This window comes from Bombus impatiens, unplaced genomic scaffold (assembly GCF_000188095.3).
Source record: "Bombus impatiens unplaced genomic scaffold, BIMP_2.2 scf_0967, whole genome shotgun sequence".
NCBI classification, from domain to species: domain Eukaryota; kingdom Metazoa; phylum Arthropoda; class Insecta; order Hymenoptera; family Apidae; genus Bombus; species Bombus impatiens.
In genome coordinates this window covers 293,423-320,456 of record NT_177386.1, presented here as the reverse complement: position 1 = coordinate 320,456, position 27,034 = coordinate 293,423, and the positions used below count along the sequence as shown (strand labels likewise).

At 38.6% G+C, this 27,034-nt stretch overlaps 1 protein-coding gene and 2 long non-coding RNA genes across 8 annotated transcripts in view; 2 read left to right on the top strand and 1 right to left on the bottom strand.

Moving 5' to 3' along the window:
• LOC100743641 (titin) overlaps window positions 1-27,034 on the bottom strand; it is a 133,563-nt gene that overhangs the window by 33,462 nt on the left and 73,067 nt on the right. The window contains 17 exon segments of the mRNA XM_033323400.1: window positions 2-1,349; window positions 1,950-10,877; window positions 14,318-14,371; window positions 14,874-14,940; window positions 15,338-16,225; window positions 16,540-16,609; window positions 16,697-16,907; window positions 17,161-17,349; window positions 17,823-17,927; window positions 20,006-20,080; window positions 20,799-21,019; window positions 21,493-21,590; window positions 21,679-21,779; window positions 22,500-22,959; window positions 23,582-24,354; window positions 24,949-26,598; window positions 26,601-27,027. Of these exon segments, the coding sequence (XP_033179291.1) occupies window positions 2-1,349; window positions 1,950-10,877; window positions 14,318-14,371; window positions 14,874-14,940; window positions 15,338-16,225; window positions 16,540-16,609; window positions 16,697-16,907; window positions 17,161-17,349; window positions 17,823-17,927; window positions 20,006-20,080; window positions 20,799-21,019; window positions 21,493-21,590; window positions 21,679-21,779; window positions 22,500-22,959; window positions 23,582-24,354; window positions 24,949-26,598; window positions 26,601-27,027 (15,665 nt within the window).
• LOC112213684 overlaps window positions 12,128-27,034 on the top strand; it is a 27,259-nt gene continuing 12,352 nt past the window's right edge. The window contains exons 1-2 of one of the 3 annotated variants that reach the window (XR_004462620.1): window positions 12,128-12,642; window positions 21,675-21,764. This is a non-coding gene — a long non-coding RNA (uncharacterized LOC112213684). The remainder of the gene's footprint in view (window positions 12,643-21,674; window positions 21,765-27,034) is intronic. The other 2 variants (XR_002947582.2, XR_004462619.1) reach the window with 2 other exon arrangements.
• LOC105681465 overlaps window positions 26,601-27,034 on the top strand; it is a 4,145-nt gene continuing 3,711 nt past the window's right edge. For all 4 annotated transcript variants that reach the window (XR_004462613.1, XR_004462615.1, XR_004462614.1 and 1 more), the window contains exon 1: window positions 26,601-26,666. This is a non-coding gene — a long non-coding RNA (uncharacterized LOC105681465). The remainder of the gene's footprint in view (window positions 26,667-27,034) is intronic.

Genomic DNA, 27,034 nt, shown 5'->3' with positions numbered 1-27,034 from the left:
TGGTTTTATAATTTCCTCGACAATTTCCTCTGTTGGTCCTTCAGTCACTGTTGTTTCGGGTTTCTTTCCATGCTCCTCAACCGTTACTACTTCCGTCACTTGTTGTTCTTTACCTCTTCGTTTAATTATCTTCTTCTTGGTAACCTTTTTCGGTTTTCCTTCTCTCGTGATTTCTTCAGTAACTGTCACTTGTTCTCTGACTTCTTCTACTTCAGTTGGTGTAATACGTTCGGGAGCGGGCAATGGTTTTATTGTTTCCTCGACAACTTCCTCTATTGGTCCTTCAGTTATTGTAGTAACAGGTGTTTTATCCTGTTCTTCGACTGTAACCACTTCTGTCACTTGTTGCTTCTGTCCCTTTCGCTTTGTGATCTTCTTCCTTGTAGTCTTTTTTGGTTTACCCCACCTGGTTACTTCTTCCGTAATTGTAACTTGTTCTTTAACTTCTTCAACTTCTGATGGTTTAGCATACGCTGATGCAGGCAAACGTTTCATAATCTCTTCGACTATTTCTTCCACTGGTCCTTCAATGACACTGGTCTCCGGAGCTTTCCCTTCTTCTTCGACTGTCACTACTTCAGTCACCTGTTGCTCCTTGCCATCCCTCTTAATTACCTTTTTCTTGGTAACCTTCTTAGGTTTTCCTTCTTTTGATACTTCTTCTGTCACCGTTACTTGTTCTTCCACTTGTTGCACCGTGGGTATAATATACTCTACTGGTGCCAATGGTTTTGTTTCCTCCTCTGGTATTTGTTCTTCTACTGGCTTCTCCTTTTTAATTTCTCTTTCAATCGTTTCTATCATCTCCGTAGGTTTTGTTATCACCGTTGTTACAGGTGCTTTGCCTTCCTCTTCCACCGTCGTTTCTTCGGTAACTTTTTGAGTTCTTCCTTTCTGACGTATAATCTTCTTCGTTACTTTCTTTGTTTTATCAGTATCTTGAACTTGAATTATTTCAACTTCTACTTTCTCCTCTTCCTTCTGAGTTTCCTCAACCTCGTCGATTCTTGTAGGTATTATCTCTTCAACATCCATAGTTGTTGTAATCTCTTCAATAGGCATAAATTGTTTCTTCGGTATCGATGGTATCTGTGGTTTAATATCTTCAAGTTCCTCTTCAATGACAACGACATTATCTTCTTCAGCTTCTGTTTTAGGCTTTTTCTTACGAATAATCGTTTTCTTAGTCTTAACCGCCGCTGTTTCATCCTCTTTACTTCCGCGCCTGAATTTCGTTGTATATTCTTCAATTACTTCTGTGTCTGATTCGATCAATTGCTGTGGCGTATCGTGTTTTGTGTGTTGTGTGATTGTGATGTGATGTTGTTGCGCTGGTACTTCTGTAGTTTCTGAAATGTATACAAGAACAAGTGTGATATGATTATCGTGTCGTGACAGTAATCGTTCGCGCACTATTTTGCTTTTCTTTTACTTTTTTTTTGGTTTGACTTCTCACATATAACCGCGATACTTCACCGAAAGCGTATTCGGGGCTTGGGTTGGTTAGTTTGTATTGTTTGTGTCTCGAATCATCGATTTCGTAACACAAAACACTAAACGCGACGTATAAACCTGTTTCGGATGAAATTCTTGTATTTTGTCTGATGAATGAACTGTTGTGTGTTCTGTGTGATAGTAATCCGTGTTGTTTATATGAACCTTTCCATATCGTGTTTGATTCTGTGTGTTGTCTACATACCTACCTTACACGATTTCCTACAACCATTATCCTATACCTGACGACCCTATCAAACCTGCTTGGAAGACGCATTTAAACGTTTTGCGCGTTGATCGTTCTTCCGCTTCGATCGAGCCTCCCCTATGATCTCTCAACAACCAAATCAATATAACCACTATTGTCAATGCGTCTTCTGGTCCAATGCTAATCGTCCACATGCTCGTCCGTCCCGTCGATGCCAATCGAATACCTTGATAACAATAATACTCACCCATAACGTGTTCCAGGTGTTCTGCCTCGATAGTAACGCTCGCTAACTTCGCGAAAGGTAATACAGACTCGGGCATTTCTGACTCAATCTCACCAGAGCTCAATGGTTCTGTTACGATCACACCTTGTTGAATCTCCTCTACACCTTTGGCTGTCTTTTTCTCTGGTCTAGTTACTTTAAATTCGCCAGCTGCGTCAGCTGGCTGAATTTCAGTTTTCACAGCTACTTCGTGTTTAATCACATCAGGTTGAGCTGAAACTTCTTTAGCAACGCCTTTTATGACTTCCTTTGACTCTTGTTCCGTGGCCGTCACTTGAGTTATTTCGACACTCTCAGACACACGGAACGACATCTCTGCTGTAGCTGACTTAGCTGTTTTTTCTACGATAAACGTATCTTCGCTTTCTTGGGTTATTGGCTGTATTTGTTCTATACTTTCGAATGGAATTTGTTCAGGAACTATTTGTTTAGTATCTGGTTTGGTAGTTTCTTGTAACTCTTCAGCTATAACTGATGTAATTACTTGGGATTTCTGAGCAACCTGGATACCTAGTAGACTAGGTTTGACTGTTTGAGTGGTAGGTTCGTCAGGAGTTGGAAGACCCTGCTCTGCTTCACCAAACGCGACTTCTGATACTGATAGGGAAAGCAACTCTTCTAATTGAGGTTTTCCTTTTTGTTCTTCCGGTGCTTTTGGTTTATGAAGTTCTTGAGCACTGGTCATAGTTAATATTTCCGAGGTCTCTGCGACTTCAATACTATCTAACTGTGGATGCGCCTTGCGTTCTTTAGGAGCTTCTGGAGCTGGTAATTCCTTCTCAGCTTCTGTCGATACCACTTCTGAAACAGTGAGGAAGCTGAGCTCTTCCACATCTGGTTTACCCTTCTGACTCTCAGGCTTATCCAACTTCTGCAACTCTTCGACATTCGTCACAGTTAAGACTTCGGTTTTCTCAGCTACCTCTCTGCCAGTCATCTGTGGCTGAGCAATCTTCTCACTCGGTTTTTCGGGAGATGGCAGAGTATCCTCCAATTCACTAGACATTACTTGAGAAACTGTTATAGACGTAAGTTCGTCCAATCGTGGTTTTACTTTTTGTCCTTCAGGTAATATGTGCTTTTCTAATTCTTCTACATTCGTTACAGTAAGAATTTGACTAGTCTCGGCGACTTCTCTCCCCGTAAAAGCAGGCTTAGCAGTCGCTGTGCTAGGTGCTACTTGTTTCTCTAACGTCTCTTCAGTCTCGTGCGAGACAGTCTGAGAAACTGTAACAGAAGTCAGTTCTTCTACATTTGGTTTTCCTTTCTGTTGTTCCGGTGCATGCTCAGCTATTAGTTCCTCCGCTGCCATCATAGTCAAAATTTGTGTGGTTTCTGCTACATCACGACCTAGTAAACTCGGCTGTGCCATTTTTTCTGTAGGCACTTCAGGACTAGGTAACAAGTCCTCCATCTCAGTAGAAACTGTCTGTGATATTGACAGAGACACAAATTCTTCCAAACCAGGAACTCCTTTCTGTTCTCCAGGCTTCTTATCTTCAGCCAACGTATCAACATTCGCCATAGTCAAAATTTCCATCGTCTGTGCCACGTCTCTGCCTATCATGCTTGGCTGTGCCTCCCTTTCAACTGGAATTTCCGGCGCAGGCAAAGCTTCCTCTGCTTCTTGAGAAACCACCTGTGAAACTGTCAAAGGAGATAATTCTTCAACTTGCGGTTTTCCTTTTTGTTCTTCTGGTGCTTTGGGTGCTACAAGTTCCTCTGCACTGGCAACAGTCAACACCTGCATAGTTTCTGCTACGTCTCTTCCTATTAGACTAGGCTGAGCTGTCTTCTCTTTTGGAACTTCCGCTGTTGGTAGTGTTTCCTCAGCTTCTTCAGATACAACATGAGAAATTGTAAGTGGAGTCAGTTCGTCCAATTTTGGTTTTCCTTTCTGTTCTTCAGGACGTTTCACTGCAAGTTCTTCAGCTTCGGTTATGGTGGTCACTTGAGATGTTTCTGCAGCTTCTCGGCCTAGTATGTTGAACTCCGCCTTCTGATCTTTAGGCATAAACTTAGTAGTGAATATGTCCTCCGTTTCGTTGGAAATTACTTCAGAAATCGTTACTGAAGACAATTCTTCTACTTCCATTTTACCTTGTTGTTCCTTCAATTGAGTTATTTTTTCGAATTCTTCAGTGGTTGCTCCAGTGACTATCTGCGTTACTTCAGGAACTTCTCTGCCAGTTAAACTAGGCTGAGCTTGCTGCCCTTTAGGTGCAACAGTTGCAGGCAAAATATCTTCAATTTCATTAGAAACTACTTCAGTAACTGTAACAGTGGTAAGTCCTTCCATCTGAGGTTTTCCTTTTTGTTCTTCAGGTTTGAATTTCCCTTCAAACGTCTCTTCGCGTTCACCAGTCGTCGTCTCCATCTTAACAGCTGTCTCTATGACAGTTTGTGTCATCGTGGCTTGAGAAGATACTCGTTTCTCTTCGTGGATCTCCTGAGTGCTCTGAATACTCTCCACTAACGATCCAACTACAGTTTCATGAAGACTGATATCTTGAGTGGCTATAACTCCTTCTCTTTTAGGTGCTACATCAAAGACACTCTCTTTGTCTTCTGTAATAGTCTCCGAAATTTGAAGAGGCGTCATTTTCTGTATATCTATATCTGCTTTCTGAGTTTGAGGTTTGAACACGCCTTCGAACGAACGTTCACTTTCTTCAACTATATTCTGACTCACGATGATACTTTCAAACGTGTCTTGTCCAGGAACAGCTACTTGAGGTTGCATGGTAATATCCTTTACTTTATCTGGCATATTAACTTGAGACTCAACGGTAGTGGTCTCGATAATATTACGTTCTGTGATGATTGTACTACTAGCTGTCTGAGCAGCTTCCAATTTCTTCTCCTTCAATAGAGACTCAACCTCAGCTGATGTCACTTCTGTCACAGAAATTCCGTGACCTTCCTCAAACATGGGCACTGCAATCGACGAAATTGTTTTTGGATATTTATCAAATATTCCTTCGCTCTCTACGCTTGGAATATCTTCAATAATTATAGGTTCTAAAGCATCTTGTTTAGGATGAGCTTTGACCTCGCGTTTCTCTAAGGGCTGAACAGCACCAGTGCTCTGTTCGACAAATACCTGAGCCTTCTGCGCCACGTCCATTCCAACCTTCGTCAAAGTAACCTCTGCAGTGCTCTCTTCACGTTTTTGTATGGTCATAGAGTCTTCCTTATCCTGAGTGATTACATGAGAAACTGTGACACTCTTTCCTTCCACGAAGCTCACTTTCGCGCTATGTTCATCCAACTTCATCTTCTCCTCGAATATCGCACTATGTTCTTGCGGAACTGTTTCACTAATATCAACGCTCTCCAGCATAGTTTGAATAGAATGAGCTTCAAAAGTCGTCGGTTTTGGTGCTTCAGGAAGATCTCCAAGTCCCTCTCTAAGATTTACTTCCATCTGTTCAGCGACTTCTTTGCCTTCCATCGCTGGTTTTGCTACTTCCTCGCGAGGTTTCTTCATAGCTGACAGTTCTACTTCACCATCTTGAGCTGTAGTTGCCTCTGTTATAGCAATAAACCTGTTCTCATCTATTGTTACACGTGCACTAGTCTTCTGCATCGATATTTCCTCAACCTTATCTATTTCTTTTTCTGCTAGGATTTGTTCCGTCATTTCGATTGTTTCGAATGGTTTCTGGCCTACTTGTGCTGTTGCTGTGATAGGTTTGACAATGTCCACATCTCCAGTACTTATCTGTGGAATAACCTCTGATCCTTCCGCCACTTCATGTCCGGATACAATACCTGGCACTGCCGATCGTGTTTTCTCTTCTTGAACAGATTTTAATATCTCTTCCTTATCAGCTGCGCTGACTTCAGTCACAGTAGTCACGCGTTTACCTTCTTCGATAGAGACTTCTACCTTCTGAACTTCTGGCTTGAATTTTCCTTCGAAAATATTTTCTTGATCTTGAACGATATCTTGAGTGACTTGTACACTTTGATATACTTCTTGACTGGGAAGTGCCTTTTTAGTATCTGGTTTCTCTACCTTTACTTCTGCTATTGAATCTTCAACAGAAATAGTAGTAGTTTCAGCAATTGCATGAGTGGTGTCTAATCCAACAGAAGCTGCATGTTTGGATGGTTGTTCTTCAGAAATATATAAAGATTCTTTATCTGCAGGAGTTACTTGAGATACACTCACGATCTTTCTACCTTCTTCAAGATCTACAACAGCTCTCTTATTTTCTGGTAATTGTCCTGGTATAAATTTGTCTTCACTTTCTTGAACAATAGTCTGAGACTCAATTAATGAAGTAAATGGAACATGTTCTGGCATTGCAGTGGCACCTGATGGTTTCTCCTCAACAAATTCGCCTGTGCTAAAATCTACAACTTGCACAGTTGTTTCTGCGACTACGTGACCAGAAATCAAACTCTTTCCAGCTGTCTTCATCTCTGGAAGCTCTTTAGACTTATATTCTTCCTCTTTATCTTCCAAAACCACGGTTGACACCTGTATACTCTGTTCTTCCACTAGAGACATGTCAGCCAGAGCTTGTAATGGCGCTTTATCCTTATTAAACAATCCTTCAGCTTCAGTTGGTTGTGTTTCTGAGCTAATTATAGCTTCCAGAGGAATACTAGATGGCATTGCTGCGGCTGAAACTGGTTTCACCTCTTCCAATTTTCCAGCACTAGAATCTACAGTCACCTCCGTCTTCTCAGCGATCACGTGACCAGCAAACTGAACACTAGCCTGTTTTTCAGTCGGTTTCTCAGGAATTTTGAGAATATCTTCTTTATCAGCTGGAATTTCAGTAGTGGTAGTGGCACTGATGATTTCATTGATAGATATTTCTGCTTTGTTGGTGATTACAGGTTTGTCCATGAATTCTTTCTCAGTCTCAGACACAACCGTCTCAGTTTGAACGATGCTTTCAAATGGCAATCGTTCTTCTTTAGCTGCGACTGTGGTTGGTGCAGGCACAGTTAAGTCTCCAGAAACAGCAGCTGGATTGATCTCTGTCAGCTGAGCCACTTTATGAGCATCGAAACTAGGTACAGCTTGTTTACCATGGATCTCTAGCTTCTCGAAGTATTCCTTCTCCATATCTGAAGCAATGGTCTCAATTACTGTGATTCCTTCTTCTTCCTGGAATGAAATATCTACTACTTTTTTATCTGGTTGTACGAAGTCTTCCATAGGCTTTTCTAGATCACCAGCAGCCGTCTCAGAAGCAATTAAACTGTGGAAAGTAATATGATCTGTTGTAGCTGTTGCCGTAAGAGCCTCTTTGCGTTCAAATTCGCCCACATTATCTGTCGTAGTGGTCTCACTAGTCTGAGCGACAATATGTGTGGGGATATCGAAGCTAGCTGTCTTGGTCTCTGGTTTCTCACCTTCTGGTAGCAGACTCTCTTTATCTTCAGTAGTAACTGCTGAAACAATTAAACCTTCTCCTGTCACGAATTCAAGATTCGCTTTCTTATCAGAGGGTTTAATCTCACTGAATGGTGCTTCTGTCTCTCTGGTCTGTACTTCTTCGGCAATTGCAGCTTCGATAGGTAATATCGTGGTTTTTGGTTTCATTTCTTGAACCGCTTCATGTGGTAGATCACTTAAACTTGTGTCACTAAGGATTTCCAATTTGGATGCTACACCTTGCGTGTCGATGTCTACGGTAGCTTCTACGCCTCTAGGTTTTTCTTCTCGAGTGAATATTCCCTCTTTGTCTTCTGGATACGTTATACCTACCACGATACCTTGACCTTCTTCAAAAGTGACTTCAATTTTCTTAGTATCAGGTTTTATATCTTCTTGGAGAGGCGACTCTTTCTCAGAAATAGATATCTCTGTCTGTTCAACGACTTCCAATCCGCTCTGTTGTTGACTAGCATGTTCTTCCTTTGTCTTGTCTTCTTTCAGAATATCTACATTGCTCGCAAGAACTGTCTCTTGTAACTCAGCAACCTCGTGTCCTCCAGTGATTCCTAATGTAACTTTTCTTTCTTTTGGTATCTCTTCCACTTCCAACTTTTCTTCTTCCTGGACACTGGTTATCTCAGTGACTGTTAATTTCTCAGTCTTCATCTGAATTTCAACCTCAGCACTCTGAGTAGTTGGCAAAACATCTGCTTCTCTCGTTTTCTCTGTTTCAGCAATAGTTGTCTCTGTGATAACCAATTCTTCCAAAGCATCTCTTTGTGGAATAGCCTTTCCAGATTTAGGCGTGTCAATACTCATATCAGCGGTGCTTTGCTCCACTAAAGTTTCTGATTTTAATGCAACTGTGTGACCGGACACCAATGTCTGAGCAGTATAATCCTGTGGCTTCACGTCAGGACTGTAAACATTCTCACGATCGTGGGGAATAACCTCTAAGACAGTTGGGCCAGGTCTGGGTTCAGTCAATTCCACAATTGCAGTCTTCTGGTCTGGCTGTACGTCAGTTTTATACAAATCTTCTTTCTCTGCTAACTGCTGCATGGCTACAGTTACGCTCTCTAGTGGAACATGTGATGGTTGAGCTACACCAGAAGCTGGCTTCTCTTCAGGCACGTATTCTCCAGTTGGTGAATGAGTTCTGACTTCTTCGAACACTGGTGCGACTTGTGTAGTAAATTCTGTGCTAGCATAAGCTCCCTTAATCTCAGATACTTGTGTATATTCAGCTTCTCTCTCGCTAGCGATTACCATAGTAGTATGAACGCCTTCTATTTCGTTCATTGTAACTTCAGCCGTCTTTGATTCGGGTGCTTTGTCTTTTTCAACCGGTGCTACGTCTTCTGCCGCAATAGTCTCTCGCACTACAGTCTCTTGTAATCCAATGGGTTCTATTTTAGCCATGCCAGAAGATGGAACTTCTTTCTTGATAACACCTAGATTATCTTCTGGTTGAATCATCTCAACCTCTAACGAAACAACAGGATGAGTAGGTACTGTCTTGCCACGATGAGATTCTGGCATTTCGAAGATTTTAAGATCAGCTTCCTTTTCTATAGACGTAGTCTGGAACACTTCAACGCTTCTAATGGCGTCGTAACTAGTTTCTACTATACGTTCTTCGGGTTTGACTATTTCATCCATTTTTGCCTCACGATCGTGAGTCATGGTTTCTTGGACCATCTTAGCCTCTGTCAACTGCACAGCCACGGTTCCACTTTCTTGCACGTATTTCAATTCTTCCTTGAAATCTGACGGATAATCTGCTGTCTGGATTTCTGATACCATCACATGTTCTTCAGGTCTGATAGAAGTCTCCGCTAATACTTTCGTAGGCTTCTGATCTGGATGATAAATACCCTCGGACTCCTGAATAAGTGTACTCGTGATAGATCCAATTTCTAATGGAGATATTGATGTCTCTGCTGTCTTGGTAGTTGGTTTGTCTCCTGGTTGATACTCTTTCTCTTTCTCAGACGGGACAGTCTCCACTGTTACAGCTGATGTAATCTCGACTACATTTAAATCAGCAACAGCCTTCTTCATCTCTTCGATTGTCAAATGAGTCTCTGTGTCTTGCGTTTGAACCGTAGATACAGAAACTCCTTCTAACAGAGTTACATTTGGAGTAGCCTCGAATGTATCAGTTTTCCTTTCAGAAATAAACACTCCCTCACTTTCCTGAACAACATTCTGTTGGATAATTGCTGTTTCGTTTCCATAAGATATTCCAACTTGTGCTTTCTGACTAGGTGGTAATCTACCTGGAACATATTCACCTTCCTTCTCAGGAGCGTGCATTTCTTCTGTGACTCGTTGACGTTGCGGAATAACAGTTTCTGTGGCGACTTCTGTAGGAACTACCAGTTCTGGGTAATACTTTCCTGGTTTATCTTCCGCTCGAATTTCTTCGACAACCAATGGTTCAACTGCTGTCACGTTTATTCTGGGTTTAGTTGGTACAGTCTTTAATGGTTCTAATTTGTCTTCTGACAATCCTTCTTGAACTTCATAGACTGATAAGCCTACTTGAGGCAGAATAGTGTCTTCTGCTTTGACTGTCAATGGCGACACAAAATCTTCTGTTGGAGCTTCCTTTTGACTTACCATGGTTTCATACACAGTAGTAGCTTCTTGAAGAGTCACGCTAACGTCTGCAGTTCTACTGACTTCTTGTTTGTCTATAGTTAAAGTGGATAGATTAGCATCGTTGGTCAAGGTCTCACTGACAATTAAACCTTCCGATGGAACGAAAGCTGGTGTTGCCTCGTAGGATGTAGGTTTGAAGGTATCAGAAAATTCGCCAGTGGATGCTTGAATTGTTGTTTCTGTTGTAGAATAAGGTTCTACAGGTGAAATAGACAAGGAAGCTTTACGTTCAATGGGCCTAATTTGAGTTATATCGTCGATTTCTTTTTCCTGAACGGGGACCAGTTGCTCGGTTAATGGGGTAATAGTGTCCATAGTTAATTTAGCTTTCTCTAATTCTGGCTTTCCAGGTGCTTGTTCGATAGTACGATCCAAAGGTACTATTTGATGTCTTTGGCTAGAAACGTTTAACATGATCGAAGGCATTGATTTATCTTTTGTCACTTCGAATTCCTCGATTTCTTCCAGCTCAACCTCGTCTTTTCCAATCTTAGGTCGTTTGGGTTTCAATTCTTTTCTTACTTTTTCTATTATTTCTTCTTCTTCCTCTACAACCTGTTTCTCTAAATCATCGCGTTTCTTTTGTTTTTGAGCCATCCTGCCCTTCGAGTCTGTTTCAATAACGATCGTTTCGACTTCTTCCTCAATTTCTTCCACATCCTTTTTCTTCTTCTTCTTCTTTTCAGTCTCTTCGATCTCCTCGATTTCTACAACTTGAACCCCCTCGTCCCTATCTTCCTTTCTCTCCTCGATTTGTTCCTTTGGTTTTGTTACTTTTCGTTCGTGCAGTGTCGTGTATGCCTGCCGTGTGTCCTCGTATTCTGTGGAAAGTATGTGAGAATATTCGTGTCAATCATAAACGCGGACATGTTCGGTCTTTCTCTCACGTTAAGCCTTTCGCTCAGTTCGTTCGTTCGCACGCTCTCACTTTCCCGAGTTAGGCGACAAAATTTCATTCTCGTAATTTTTTTTACATTTGTTTGTTTTACTGTTTTGCAGACTTCATGCGACGAACCATAGAATATGCGGATGCTGCTTGCTCAGACAACGTGCTTCAATACGATACAGGAGTGAGACAAAACCTACATACGTATAGTGCACGGAATTTGTGTGAAGGTAAGAGAAAATAAATCAAAAGAAAATAATAGAAAGAGAAAGTAAAAGAAAAGGAAAAAATAAGAAAAATTGGAATATAGCGGATAGTGTGTGAACAGCGTATTCTATTTTACTCTACGCGGCTTCCAAAGGTATCGTATAGTTTTATTTCATTGTGCTCTTAACGAGAATACGAAACGTTGACCCTTTCAGGACGAGAATGTTAAAATATCAGAGGTACAAAGGAACGATAGAAGTTTTCTCGATTTTGTCTATTTCGATGTAATATTTTCAAATTTTTTAGAGGTACTTTTAATATTTACAACAAATGGATTCAAATAAGATGAAACATTGAGGTAGTAGAGAATACTTACTACAAATGTATGAGTTATCAATCTCAAGTATAATATAATAAATTATGACATTTGTAATATTATAAAAATATTATCGGTACGCATTCTTCGTAAATTTATAACAAAAATAGAAGAGGTGGAAGTTTCTTTATCTCTTTATACAATACCTTCAATAGATTTTGTATTAGATAGATTTTGAATTATGAGTTATTGAATAGATTTTGAATTATGCCATGGCATTTCGTAACGAGGAAGCTATGAATATATTTACATTGATAACTATAATTTATTTACATTAGAATGAGTAAGATATTTTGAAACGAGCTTAAAAACCTACCTACCTACCTACGATGCTATTTAGTATCACCAAAATATACGAATTAAAGAATGTTATTTAATTTTTTTTGCTTACGTGATCTTATACTCTATCGGATTGCGAATTATATATTGCAATAAATTATCGTTTCGACAACCGTGTTCATAAAATATAAGAAAGTTATGTCTATATATTTATATCTCAATGGATAGAAATATATACAAACATTCATGTTTCCATCATTTTGAAAATGTATTAGGGCTATCATATTATTTAGAAAAATACTAAAAACTTCTAAAAATATTAAAAAAATATTAAAAAATCGCTGGCAACTAACAGCGTAAACACATTATATATAATTACTAGATAATTATTCTATTGCAAAGTGTGTCATCCTGAATGGGTCACAGACAGTACACCGTCGGGCAGGTAGATAATGTTCGCGATGGAAACTACTCGATCGACACAGTGTCTTTTTGTAAAGTTTCTTAAAACGGTACAGAATGGAATATTGTTTCACTGGTTGGAATTACGATGTCTCTGGAATGTTTGTTGCGGTATCTGAGAGTAGTGTGCGATGGGTAGTGCTGCTTCGCAGGCACCTGTGCTCATGCGTTGTTTAATAACAAGTGATGCGTGTGTAAATTTCGTGTAGTGGCAGTGGAAAGAGATAGTATAGGCCGGCCAGAAGTCAAACCAACATTAACACAAAAGAAAAAAAGAAAGAGAACTACAAGAGACGCTTGTCTGTTACACATCGTGCTTGCTGCCGAAAATAAAATAAAGTGGAGAAATTAAAAAGAAAATAAAAAGGCATAGAAGGTAAATCTTTTGTCTAATCGCTAATCATTTTGTATGTGGGACAACGTTGTTATACAGAAAGATTCATGTGAGTGTGTAACTTGAATGTGTAACAGTAACAAGTAAAAACAGCCAATTGCATTCTAACTAACGTTGCAAATATATACTGCTACCAGTAAATATCTATTTACAAACGAATAATATAATACAGTCTATTGATGTAGAAACTATGAAATATATACAGACATGAAAATTATTATTCCTCTAAATTTCCAATACACTGAAATTTAATATCTGCGGTGATTGGATAATATTCAAAGCATCGTATACCATACAATTTTCATTGAAAATGTAATACTCGATTCATTGAAATCGAATATCTATCGACTTCAATGATCTCGTGATAATTTATTTCGCAGTTTCTCAGATGATATAACAAGGCATGAAAAAGAACATAAATGAAACGTTAAACAGAAAAATGTGGTGGAAACGATGGATCCGTTACCAAATACAAATGAAATACACGAATTGAAGCGCAAATCAAATTTTACTTACATCGAAACTGCGATTAGCAGAGCGAAGCTCAAAACGAGAAGCTTTTGGTGGTGGACGTGGTTTGGTGAAGCGGGTCAAAGATTGATATACTAATTTAGGTGATTATATTTAAGGGAATAGGAAGAATAGAATAATGAAGGGATACGGCGCGTGGAAAGCATAGCGGCATAAGCAGAACAATTTTACTGCTATTATTCGATCAAGTAAAGCTTCATGCATCTGAAAGAATAATAAAATATAATCATTACGTAAAGACCGTATCGTATGATTGATCACGCACGTGCTTTCTTTTCTTTCAATATCTTTTGGTCTACGATACGTGGTATCGATTCTATTAGTCAGCGCAAGTGAGCTTTAAATTTGAGATGAATCTTTTATTTAGTAATTAAGATGATCTTCAAGCTTGTAGCAGAATGTTTCATGAAGAATTTGGTATCCGTTCAGAATTGCCACATTCCTTTGATTTAATTAATTCCCAACTAGTGTCAATGGATCGTAGATGACTCTTAACGAAGTTAATTTCGGACAATTCCATTTTTAAATTATGTTTCCTATCTTATACGATAGAGATTTTGTATTCATCGTATTATGTAACATTGAGATATTAAATTAATTCAATTAGAATTACATATTAAATTAATATTACGTACAGTAATAAAAAATCATTCGTTAATTGATTGAATTAAACAATTACCTAAAAATTAATCTAATGTTATATGTAATAATATAAATTAAAAATGAATAATCTATCGTGTAATGGTCACCTATGATCCAATAATACTAGTTGAAGATTAAGATTCTACTACAGATAAAATTGTCTTTAGAAATCCTACATCTTCTTCATTGACCATATTCAACATACTTGAAGTGAAATAGAAACATAAAAATAAATGTAAACTCAGGCTTAGAAAATTAGCTCTGCAAGGAACTACTGAGAATTGTTTAAGATTTAAGAAAAGTACGATAAAGAATTGAAAAAAGTAGAATTGGAATGTCGATGTGGTGTCGACTGTCCGGACACTGAAATCTTTGCGTCGAAGAAATGAGAAGTAAATAATATTAATGATGCTGTCCATTCGTGAGTCGAATGGCGAATTGTACGAATGTATATCCCATGCACTGAGAACTCGTTGCTTCAAACCTTTTATGTCACGAATATCCTGCGCGCGGACGGCTTTTCTTTCGTCCCTCCTCTCTGCAATCAGAAAATCCATTCGTTTCTTTCGTGGGAACTCTGGGAAAAGGAGATCAGTACGAAGAGCAAAACACTCGAAGAAAAAAGAAAAACACACAGGGATATTATGGCACATGGCAAAAGAATCACTTTTATTTGATACTTGAAATGTACAATACATGACGTACAAAAAACGTGTGACGAAGGAAATCTTTTTGTTATTGAATTATATACAAAAAGAAAAAAAATTGAATAAAACGCATGCTTACTCGAGCTTATGTATATATGTAGTCGTGAAGCCGCGGACTATATACAAATATTAAAAACGTAAGAAAAATGTACACTCGTAAAGTGTATAGGCAGCCACGCAAGCACACACCAAAACGTAAGATGTTTAATGTATTAAGTAGAAAAAGACGATCTGCAACATCGTTTTGTAACATTGCATTGTTCGTGGTATATGAATATTTTTATGTCTCTGTTTTTTTCATATTTCAAACCTCACACCGTATTCTCCACTTACCCATGAAATGGACCTCCATTTTGTGGATCATATCTACTCGTTCCGTAACTCGTCCCTCCGTTTCAACCTGTGAAGAATTATTCTTAGTATGTTTCCAGTTCGAATTTTATATAAATCTCACAATAATCGTATATAAGTTGTCTTTTAGAAAACCTATGATATATAGCAGATATATCGATGACATAATACAAATAGATAGTAACTAAAAATTGAAGCAAAAGATAAAAAATTCCTATGGAAAGAAAACTCGACTTTTTGATCATTCTACTTCATATTTCTAACCTTGCTCCAATCCTCGAATTTAAGAAAATACTACGATTCAAGATTGAAACTCGAAATTGAATACCACAAATCAGATTCGAAAATAATTTCAATAAGTTTTTTAAAACAGACAAATACGATTGGATCAAAAATAATTCGGAGCACATAGCAGGGCTAGAAAGAAGTAGAAAATCAATCCTTACTTCCGTAGCTTCTGTAACCTCCCAAGCACGCGGCCGGAAGTCCTCAGGAGCGAAGTGCGTGAGCACTTCCTCCACGGTAACGTGTTGCAGCTCGATCATCCTCATAAAAGCACGGAAGCCAACGGTAGCGGCCACTACACTTTCGTCGGTGGTCGTTTCTTCCGTCAGAACCTGCGTGATCAATGGACCATGACCTTCTCGTTCCACTAATTGAACCAGCGCATTCTGAGCCTCGGGGGTTTTCAACGCAGGGAAATTGTCCGTCCTGTACAGACTCTCGTTTATCTCGTTCACGGAGACACCTTGGCGCACCAAGAAGCCGATAGTAGCCAATTCTCGAAGAGGAGCTTCGCCAGGTCCAAATTCTTTCGCGTGAAGCATCTCCATAATTTCCTCCACCTCTCTCGCGATATTCTCTCTTTGTCTTTCTACGATTTCCTCGATGGTCACTTCTTCTTTCACCTTTATCTTGTCTTTCTTCTTCTTTTTCGGTTTTTCCTCCGTGATTACTTCTCTGGGCTTCTCTTCGAATATTTCTTCTTCGGTTACCACTGTTTTCTTTGCTTTTCGTTGTTTGGCCTCGATTCGTTTCATCTCTTGGACACCAGCTTCAGTGTGCACCTCTGACACAGAGACGGTTTGCAAGGTTTCCGACGTGATTTTAGCGCGATCGACCACCGATTCCACTGTGAAATCTTGCGCTATGTCTTCCGTGGCCACTTCTGAGACGACCACTACACCTTCGCGCTCCTCCACCACCCGTTTCGCACGTTCCTCAGGCTTTGGTACCATTTCGCGCGCCTTCTGATCGTCGATCTTCTTCAGCGACGCGGTTGCTTCCGTCACTAGCGGCTCTTGGATCGGCACCACTTTCTTTGCTCGTGATATCTATGAAATGGAATGTTAATCTTTAATGTATGAGCAGTAATTGAACGCAAATTTATCCTTTACTAACATTTTAGTTGACTATGGAGCACAATAATTAATGGTAGCTGTTAATATTATTTATAGTGATATAATGCATTTAATATATTCGTTATTTGGTATATCTTGGATTATAACTTTCAGGTCTTTTTTATTTGAATTAAGATTGTACTTGCTAAATTATTGAAATTTAAGTACAATTCCATTAGGCGTAAATTGTTTAAAAATTTTTTACACCATCTAACGTAATTGTATATATATTTAATTGTTGTATTTACCTCTGTTGGTTGTTCTTCAATAATCTCTGTCGTTTCGAGTACCTGAGTCTCTTCAACGTCGACAATTTTCCTAAACGTAAAATTTCCATTATAATTATATCTCTTCATATATAAAACGTTTATTATTAACACATATTTAACTACTAATTCTACTGACTTTTCCTCTGGCTGTTCTTTAGGAACCAGCTTCTCTTTGCGCACTTCCTTCTTGTCTATCTTCACACGTTCAGTCTTCACCTTCTCTTTCGTCTCTTTAGCCTTCTTCAACTCTGGCTTCTTCTTTTTCGGTTTCTCCTTAGGTTTGACTTCAGTCACCTGTTCTTCGACCACCTCTTCTTCGTCAAAGAATGTTGTCTTACCCGTTACATCTGAAGGAAGAATTCGTACGATATTCCACTTTCAATTAATTATATACAAATTTTAATATAGTTAATTTTTAATTAACGGTATAAAATTATCATTAACTTTATATTTTCATGCACTACCTCCTTTAAAATTCCTTATAAATTTTCCTTCAATTTTCTCACAATATTATTTAAATGACGTTTTAAAAAACAAGTTTTTAATGTTTAAACGTGAATAACATATATATAGTCTGGTAGATTAAAAAAGAAATGGTACCTGTTACGCGTAGTTTAGCTTTCGTCGTTGCCAAACCTATCTCACTGGTAGCTTTGCACACATAAGTAGCATCGTCTTCTTCGGTCGCGTGTTTAATCGTTAGCGATGTCTTTTTCTCTTCATCGGAGATACGAACTTTCACGTTCTGGGTATTGGAGACCAACTTGTCATTCTTGTACCATACAACGTCTAAAAATGAAAAAATAATGAAATCGAATTTATAATTAACATTCTATCGAATCAGTTTGTAAATTTATATTTATTTTTGGCTGCAACAATAACATTAAAAAATAGCTAATTTTAATTTATTCCACTTTACAATGTATTTGCCATTATCTTACGAAATTCTCTTCAATCTTAATAGTAACGTTTTAATTTTAAATGATTCGTACAATTTGTGAACTGGTCTGATACGAGCATGTAAAATCTAACAACAATTGAACGATTGCAATTTCATATGTTTTTTTAAAACATATTTCCTCGTATCGGTATACGAGCTATTCAGAACTCAAATTGATCAACTCTGTTTTTTAAAAATTTCTCAATTTTAGTATCAAAGCAACTGGTATTTCCTGTTTTAAAAACAGATTGCCCTTGATTATAATCTTCTGCGTGGCTCATATAGTAATTATTTGTGATGATTATTAAAAGTTGTAAAATACCTGGAGCAGGATTGCCAGAGTATACGCATTCAAACACCGCGGTTTCACCTTCCCTCGCATAAACGTCGGTTATCTCTTGGATGAATCGTGGTACAGATTGCGTGGCTAAAACCAGGACACGTAAATTGTGATAACTATCCAATGGGAAAAAGAGAAAAGTCTATAAAACAAAAATCTTTAATAAACAGTTTACCTGATCTCTTGATTGGTGATTGTGCGACTAGCGTGACCCCGATGTCAGTAATCTGGTTAGCCGAACGAGAAAAGGACAAAACACTCGTACACAAAGAAAATCCATGCGAAACAACAATTTTATGAAAAGCATAAGAAATAATTAATCTTATTATACAAGGCGATTCGTGCAACTCAAACGAGTCATATCTCTTCGTTGATTAACATTCAAGGAAAATATTAGAAGAAAAAGAAGATATTAAAGTTTCGATATTAAAGGTAAAACATTTTTTAACTTTCAAGTTTTAAACTGATCAATTTCGGACCGTGTTATCTTAATATATTTTTATGTAGAATTTTTTTATACAAATGATTGTATCTGTGCAAAAAAATGTATGTCTTCTCAAAAAATCCCTTGAAATGATTCATCTTTTTCCTCGAGTTTTTTCTTCTAACTTTAGTCAAAAATGGACTATTGACTTGTTTCAATTGTTACGTAAATCAGCCTGTAGCTATATTGTTAGTAATTCGATCAACAAGAATACCTGACATGGTGCCTCTTTCATCCTCACTGTGATGTTCACTGCATGAAACCTCGGACGTCGACATGTTTCCAGCTAATCCAAGGTTTCCACTGCATTGACTCTCCAACAACAAAAATTCTTGCAACTCTTCTTGACTATCTGCTGTATGCAATTGTTGAAAAGCTTCCAAATCAATTTCTCTCGGTTCCAAAGGGTACATCTTTGGATCCATCATCAAGTTGCCAAAACGACGTTCTTTCGACCATCTTGCTACTGGAATTCTAGATTTTGGATAAGTATGATATTTCCTCGCGTGGTCATATTCCAACGTAGTTTCCATCATCTTTCCAGCGCCATAATGCTCGGTAGCGAATTTATTTTGCCCACTTCCGGTCGAAGCTTCGCTGTTCTCCTCGATAGGCGACAGATAGACGCCAGTTTCTGGAACGTTCAAATGTTCAGAGTGAACGTGGCTCCTTTTCTCAGTTCTCGGAGGTGGAAACTCGTCGAAGTCTAATACGATCTTCTTTTTCCTTTGCGTTCTTAATGACTCCATTTTGGACTCGTCTTTCTCTACCGATATCTTATCGATATTCTGCGTGGTTTTATTTATTGTTTCGTCATTACTAGTCGTATCAAAAGCATGAGTCTCTTCTTTCAATTTAACACTTTTGCCCAGTTTTACGGCAACTAATTTATCGGCGGATTTTATTGCTTTTGATTTTTCCAATCTCGTAGGCGAAGGAGAGTTCGATTTACCTGTTGCTTTCCTCAGTTTCTCGCTCGACGTGGATTCGTTGATCTTTGAACACTTTGCTCGGACCGGAGACGGAGATCTAGCTTTCACGGTCGTCACGATCGTTCCCCTTATTGGCGAGGTCGACTTTTCCAACGTCAAAGGCTTCGACAATTTCACCTTCTGCATATTAGAAGATTTACTCGTGCTACTTCCATCTCGTCTACTTTTCATTGAAACAGTCGTCGAAAGCGATTTCGTCTCCGCGCTCCTTTTCGTCACGGTTTTCTCCTCCAAACTCTCCGATTTCTTTTTCTTCACCACTTTACTTAACCTTTCACCTTTCATCTTTTTATCCATACTTTTTTGTTCGTATCTAATCTCGTATTTGTCATTAGATTTAGATTCACAGCTATTTTCGATATTTTGATCCAAAATCGTTCCTCTCTGAGCAATATTCATCTCCCAAGAATATTTTGTACTAGTAATCTCTTGTTCGATCTCTGTGGAGTCGGAGAATCTTCTGGACAAGAAGAATCCTTTCTGAGAAGAATCTTCCTCCTCGAAACACCTCTTACCTTCGTCGTCGATGTTCATTAGAGTTCTTGTGGAAGAGAATTCGCTGATCATCGTCGAGCTATCTCTTTGAGAACCTTCGTCCCTAATGGCGCGATCGTCCAGGCTATCCGTCGAAAAGCTGCACTCTGCTTCACTCAGCATGCAATCGATCGCCTGTGACCGACGACTCTTACCTCTCAGAGCTTCTTGCATCTCCTCCATTTCGGCCACCCATGATGGTTTCCTGTACTCCTTTGTTCCGAGGATTCCTAAGGAATCGAGGGATTATTAGCGATGTATTCGCATCTTCGACCCTTTCAGTCCCATCTTCCAAGCGACGTGATAATTCTTTTTAAGCCTTTGCATTTTAGATCAAAGCATTCTTTTCCGCTTCTTGGCTTTCGAATCATTTCGTGAAATTGTTTGCAACCTTTTTAATGGGAAAATCTGAACGCGAGAATTTTGAAAAGCACGTGTTGCAATTTGTAATTTTCAGAAGTTTGAAAATTTCGACGTTTAGAAATTTAGAGATTTGACAATTTAGACATTTAGAAGTTTAAAAGATTTGGTGATTTAGAAATTTTTTATTTTAGTATTTTTTCTTCTCTGCAATCATAAAATTAGGAAATTTCGCTACAACAGTTGTTCAAATTAATCTGCGGATTAATACCAAATTAGGAATCTCATGATCATTTTCACATAAAAATTCGAGAGCCAATGGATGGAACTCAAAGGGTCCGAGTAGCTGGCAGAACGCTAAATGAAAGAATATAAAAAAAGTGTATAAAAGTGATAGGATGTGCGTGTTCAGTGTGAGTTTTGAGACATAATATTTATGAGGGAGATACAGGGAGAGCATTGGGAGATTTTCGCTGTTGAATCCAATCGAAGAAGAGCGTAGCTGAAAAGAACTCGTATCAAGCAGATTAGCGAAGCTTCTACAACTTTCGAAAATTGCTTCTTCGTTCGGGATGAACGAATCGTTACCTTCTACAGACAGGTACGTCATCGTGGTCGATACGCCGAGTGGATTGTGAACTTCGAACACAATCTCACCCGTGTCGTCGGGATATGTTTCGGCTATCGTCAGTATCGACGTGCCATCGTCGAATTCCTCGATTTGGAATTCTTCGGACGGCATGATCTCCTGGCCTTGCTTGTACCATTTTCCTTCTGGTTTCGGTTTTCCCTTGACCTTCACTTCCAGTCTATGAAAAAGTAGAACACAGTAAAAATTGATAAAAATGATTGAAAATAGCTAAATTTGATTTAATAAAATTCTCAGCTTTATCCATAAGAAATTATCGATGGTATTAGTATAATTATTAGATATATTATACGTTATAATATACACATATTAGATATATTAGATAAATTAAATTAACCATTAGTGTTTATTCGAAAGGATCAGCTTTGTCTGACTCGAAAGTAACATTCTACTTATTGGGTTGTTAACTAAGTGATTGCGGTTTTTGTTATTACCATCTAATGATAAAATCCGTAATCACTTAGTTGCCAACCCAATAGATATAGTGTAAAATATAGCTGGATTTCTTTGATTTTCAAATGCAGATATAAAAATTGTAACGATTTTGTTTTCGTAAAAATATGTACGGTTATTTTCCACGGGTTCGAATTCGCATGAAAGTTTTCTTAAATGTTTGCAACATCATCTTTTTACCTGGTTAACTCTCCGACTTTGGTAGGAATTAACTGAGGAAGTTTTTTTATTATCTCCGGCGCAGATTCCTCTGTGTCCGTGTCGAACAAGGGAGTTTCCTAAAAAAAAAAAAAAGAATTAAATTGAAAAATTATACGTATTTATAGAAAAATCGAAATTTATGAAAAGTGATTTTTCTGTAGGTACCTTGGGAGATAAGAGATCCTCTTCCGAACCACTCTGCCCTGTAGTAAGAGACGTCGCAACGATCGAGGATGCGATCTCCGAATCTGGTACGTACTCGTATGCTACGAAGGGAAAAATATTATTATAAAAATCGGATTATAGTTTTCTGAAATGTACATTTCATAAAACATTTCATAAAACATTTCATCTTGATTTTTCATATTTTTGTAATGCTATCTTTAATATCAAACTTAAATAGTATTATTTTTATTAATTTATATTATTTCTTTTTATATCATTATATTTGATATTATTTTACAATCTGCTGTGCAAAATTTTCTCACCACACGTTCCGTACCAAATTTAAATAAATGCCATTTGTTCAACCATAACAATTCAATATACAGGGTGGTTGGTAACTGGTGGTACAAGCGGAAAGGGGCTGATTCTACGCGAAAAAAGAAATCGAAAATATAGCGAAAATTTAAAGTCGATTTTCTCGAAAACAAAGCCTCAAACGAAAAATTTTTATTCTATATTTTCGACTTCTTTTTCCGCGTAGAATCATCCCCTTTCACCACCAGTTACCAACTACCCTGTATAATAAAGGCTCTTCAGCCGTAATTTTATTATTCGACACATAAACTATTATCAAATTCTTTCAAATTGTCACTTCTAGTATTACCATTAAGTTTATATTTCTACGTATTAATTTGTCTGTACAAAACTGTCTCATAAATTTCCCCTAAATTTTCTCAAAATCTTATTTATCATCTCGAATTTAATCATCTCTATTATTATTTACAAACAACAATAATTAAATACACGATAAAATTCATTACCTTCCACGATAAGCGACGTCATGCAAACGGCCTCGCCAACAGGATTCACGGCACGACAAGTGTATTCTCCGGCATCTTCAGGGAATACTTCGGTTATGGCCAAACTGCACACACCTTCCGTGTCTTGTATAATAGTAATCTCTTTGCCCTCTTTGATAGGTTTGTTGTCGTGGTACCATTCCACTTTAGGCGTAGGTTTCCCATGGACGATGCACGTCAGGTTTGCGCTTTCACCGTCCATGACCCTGACCGGTGACAATCGTTTAACAAACGTCGGTGAAACAAGCTCAACGGTTTCTTCCCACGGTGTCTCCAACACATTTATCGTCGCCGTACAGGTGACTGATCCGCCAACGTTTTCGGCGCGACAGGTGTACGTGCCCGCCAACTCGGGCTTGATCTCCTTGATCATGAGGATCGATCTGTTCTCTTGCGTCACAATCCTTACCTGTGGCGTGGACTGCAATAGAAATTCACAAATTATTATCTTCGTAATTCTCAAGAGTCTCTGGTATTGTTAATTTCCAGTGTAGATATTTTAAATCTTTAAACACAAATTGTTTATTATTTGCGATGTTCGAGGGTTTCTCCTATGATTAACTTTTGACGAGGATATTTTAGAATTCTAAATGCAAATTGTCCTTTATTCGCTGACTTTTAATGATTTCTGTTCGATTTTCGATGCAAACATTTTTCTGAGGATTCCAAGTGCAAATTGTCTTTTATTTGTGATTTTCAAACGTTCTTGTCTTAACTTTAAGTGCAAACGTTTGGAATTCTTGATAGAAATCATCGTATATTTGTAATTTTTTAGAATTTTCGTTATAGATAAGTAGTTTCCAGCGTATGTATTCTGAATTTTTGGTACAAGTGTCTCGTTATTTAATGAGAGATGTAGTTAGCTGTTACTAAGATTCTCAGAATGATACGAAAGTCTCGGAGAGAAGTCAAAGGATGTGGAAAATGAATTTGAAAATATAAGCAGAGAAACAAGTGTGTAAATGTTAAAGAATACAAACGCAGAAAAAAATATAAGGAGAAACAGGAAAATGGATAAATACGAAAGTAGAAAGCTGAAGTACCTCCAGAGGACGAGTTTCGTGGAACCACTGGAAGGAGGCTGCCGGATAGGATTCAACACGTGTTTCCATGATCACGACCTCTCCTTCGGCGACAATCTGTGGTTGTAGCGGCTCGATAAACCTCGGAGCTTTCACTTCGTCTGTCTTGTCCTCGCGTTCTTTCACCGTAACAGAGCCCGAACTTCTCGCCTCTCCAACAGGATTTTGAACTCTAACCTCGTATTTCCCGCCATCTTTCTTCGTCACCTCAGGAATATATAATTCAGTGGTAGTTTCATAAATATTTATCACCCGTTTGTCAGATGGGACAATTTCAGTTCCATTGCGGAACCATTTCACTTTTGGCGTTGGTTTGCTCTCGAAATCGGCTGACAAAGTTAGAGGTTTTCCAAGTTCGGCTACCAAGGCTGGTAAAGGCCTGGTGATCTTTGGTGCTCTTAGAACTTCCGGTTTAGTGACCCTCACCGCGGTACCGATCACCAAATTAGCTCTGCATTCGGCTCGACCGAATTTATTCACAGCTCGAACGCGATAAATCGTCTCGTCCTCTTTCATTGGCTCCAATATATGCAATTTTGCTTCACCGGTTTCAGGATTGAAGGTGATTTCTCTACCCTTTTGAGGTTTCAGTTCTTGCTCTCCGCGATACCATTTTACTTCCGGCACCGGTGTTCCAGTGACCACACATTCAAGTAGAGCTGGTTTGTGCTCTTCCACCATGAGAGGCTTAATAGGTGTTGCGAAGTGTGGCGCTACGCCTTCTTCCTCTTTTTCTGTGAAATAGAACGTCGTATGAGTTTATGGTAATTGTAAAGTGGAACGATCACGCGACGATACTGTAAAACTTCATGCAAAACACATCTGCATAATAGCGTAGATTGTACGCAACGAGCATAGAATTTTAATTTCGTTAAAATACTCGGATGTATATAATTATAATTATCATTATTTTCATTAATAATTGAAATATTCAAGAATAATTATTAATAAAAATAACGGCTTTTTTTGAACGTAAAGCGAGCAGACTTGCCGATCGCTAAAATTAAATAAAAAAGCAAACAGTAAAATTTCTGAAACTTAAAATAAAAAACTTTTAAAAATTTGTATATATATTCTTATAGGTTATATGTAATTTATAAAAAATTGCTTCCCTTTCAATTAAGTGTATCTACATTACCCTATAGAAATAAGAAAAACACACAGTAACAACAAAGAAACACAGGTAGAAAGCATCGTTCACACGTTTGCCAAGAAATTTCATAAATCCATAGAGTCGTAAGCCATTTGTAAAAACTCGTTAATTCCATAAGCCATAAAAAATTGAAGGAAAACGATCACACAGACGTCACAACACACAGATCTAGTACCGAATATCACGAGATTCACGGTGGACGTGGCTACTCCAGCGGGATTTGACGCTCTGCAAGAATACATGCCGGCATCCTCCTCTTTCACCTTAGTTATCTCCAACGAGGCTGTCGTTTCGTAGATGGTCATTATATACTTCTCACTGGCGTGAAGCTCCTGCTCGTTTCTGTACCAGGTAATTTCGGGGAATGGACTGCCGAACACTGTACATGTGAATTCTGCGGTTGTTTCTGGTTGCGCGATAACGGGTTGTAGCTTCTGAATGAACCTCGGAGCGATCTTTTTGTCTTTGTCCGTGATGGATATTTCTACTTGCGTACGCTGCTTGCGTCTGCTCTTACGATCCTCCACTTTTTCTTCTTTTATCTCTGTTTCGACCTCGACTACATCTTTCGTGACCACATCTTTTACTTTTTCCTCCACTCTAACCTCTTCTACGGTAACAGTTTCATCGATCACTTCTGCCTTTTCTATAGGAACAGGTACAGGTACCTCTTCTGGTTTCTTTTTAGGTTTCCTCCATGGTATTTTAGCCACTGTTTCTTCCTTCTCTTCTATCTCTTTTGGTTTCTCTAATTTCACTGGTTTCAATTCTGGTATTTTTTCTTCCTTAGGTTTCTCTTCGGGTTTCTCCTTTTTGATAGGTTTCAGAGTTACCTCTTCGGGTATTTCCTTTTCCTGTGGCTTCTTGGGTATTGGTCTAAGACGAACCTCATCTTTCTCTTCTACTACTTCTACCTTTTCTTTCTTGACTGGTTTAAGAACCACTTCCTCTACTTTTTCAATGAATTCTTCGTGTTTCTCGACTGGTTTCAATTCGACTACTTCCTTCTCTTCTTCCGGTTTCTTTGGACGTCGTTTCTTTATCCTAGAGACTTCTGTTTCAACGATCTCTTCGATTACTGTATCTTCTTTGTGTACCACTTCAGGTTTGATCTCTACAATTTCGACCTTTTCTTCGACGACTTCTTTCACCATTTCTTTCTTCGGTGCCCTCCACGGAATTACGGGCGCTTCTACAGGTTTATGTTCTTCGATCTCTTTAACCACCACTTGGGTCATCTCTTTAGCTTCCACTTTCTGTTCCACGACCGTTGTTTCCTCCGAGACCACTTTCTCTTGATCGATCGGTACGACTGTGACTTCTTCTCGGAAATCGACGACCTTCTTCGCCTTTTTGCCAACGCGCCATGGTAATATGGATTCAGGTTTTTCCTCTTCTTTAGGTTTCTCTTCGACTTTTTCAGGGACTGGCTTCGGAACCGGTTTTAATTTCACTTCCTCCGGTTTCTCCTCTTCTGGTTTCTCGATAGGTTTGCGTGGTTTCAGTTTAACTTCTGGCTTCTTTTCTTCTTCCGGCTTCTCTTTTTCTATAGGTTTCAAAGTAACTTCTTCTGGTTTCTTCTCATCCTTCGGAAGACGCTTGACGGGCTTTAAAGTAACTTCTTCTGGCTTCTCCTCTACTTCCTTGGGAAGTCGCTTAACAGGTTTTAACGTAACTTCTGGTTTTTCCTCCTCTAGTTTCTCCTTCTTAATTGGTTTCAAAGTAACTTCTTCCTTCTCCACTTCTTCCTTAGGAAGACGTTTAACTGGCTTCAATGTTATCTCTTCAGGCTTTTCTTCTTCTGGTTTCTTCAAATGCTTGATGGCTTCTCTTCTACTTCCTTGGGAAGTCGCTTAACAGGTTTTAGTGTAACTTCTGGCTTTTCTTCTTCAGGTTTCTCTTTCTTAATTGGTTTCAGAGTAACTTCTTCCTTCTCCACTTCTTCCTTGGGAAGACGCTTGACAGGTTTCAATGTCACTTCTTCCGGTTTTTCCTCCTCTTGCTTGGGAAGTCGCTTAACAGGTTTTAACGTAACTTCTGGTTTTTCTTCTTCTGGTTTCTCTTTCTGAATTGGTTTTAAAGTAACTTCTTCCTTCTCCACCTCTTCCTTAGGAAGACGTTTAACTGGCTTCAATATTATCTCTTCAGGTTTTTCTTCTTCTGGTTTCTTCAAATGCTTGGCAGGTTTCAATTTAACTTCAGGTTTTTCCTCCTCTGGTTTCTCTTTCTTAATTGGTTTCAGAGTAACTTCTTCCTTCTCC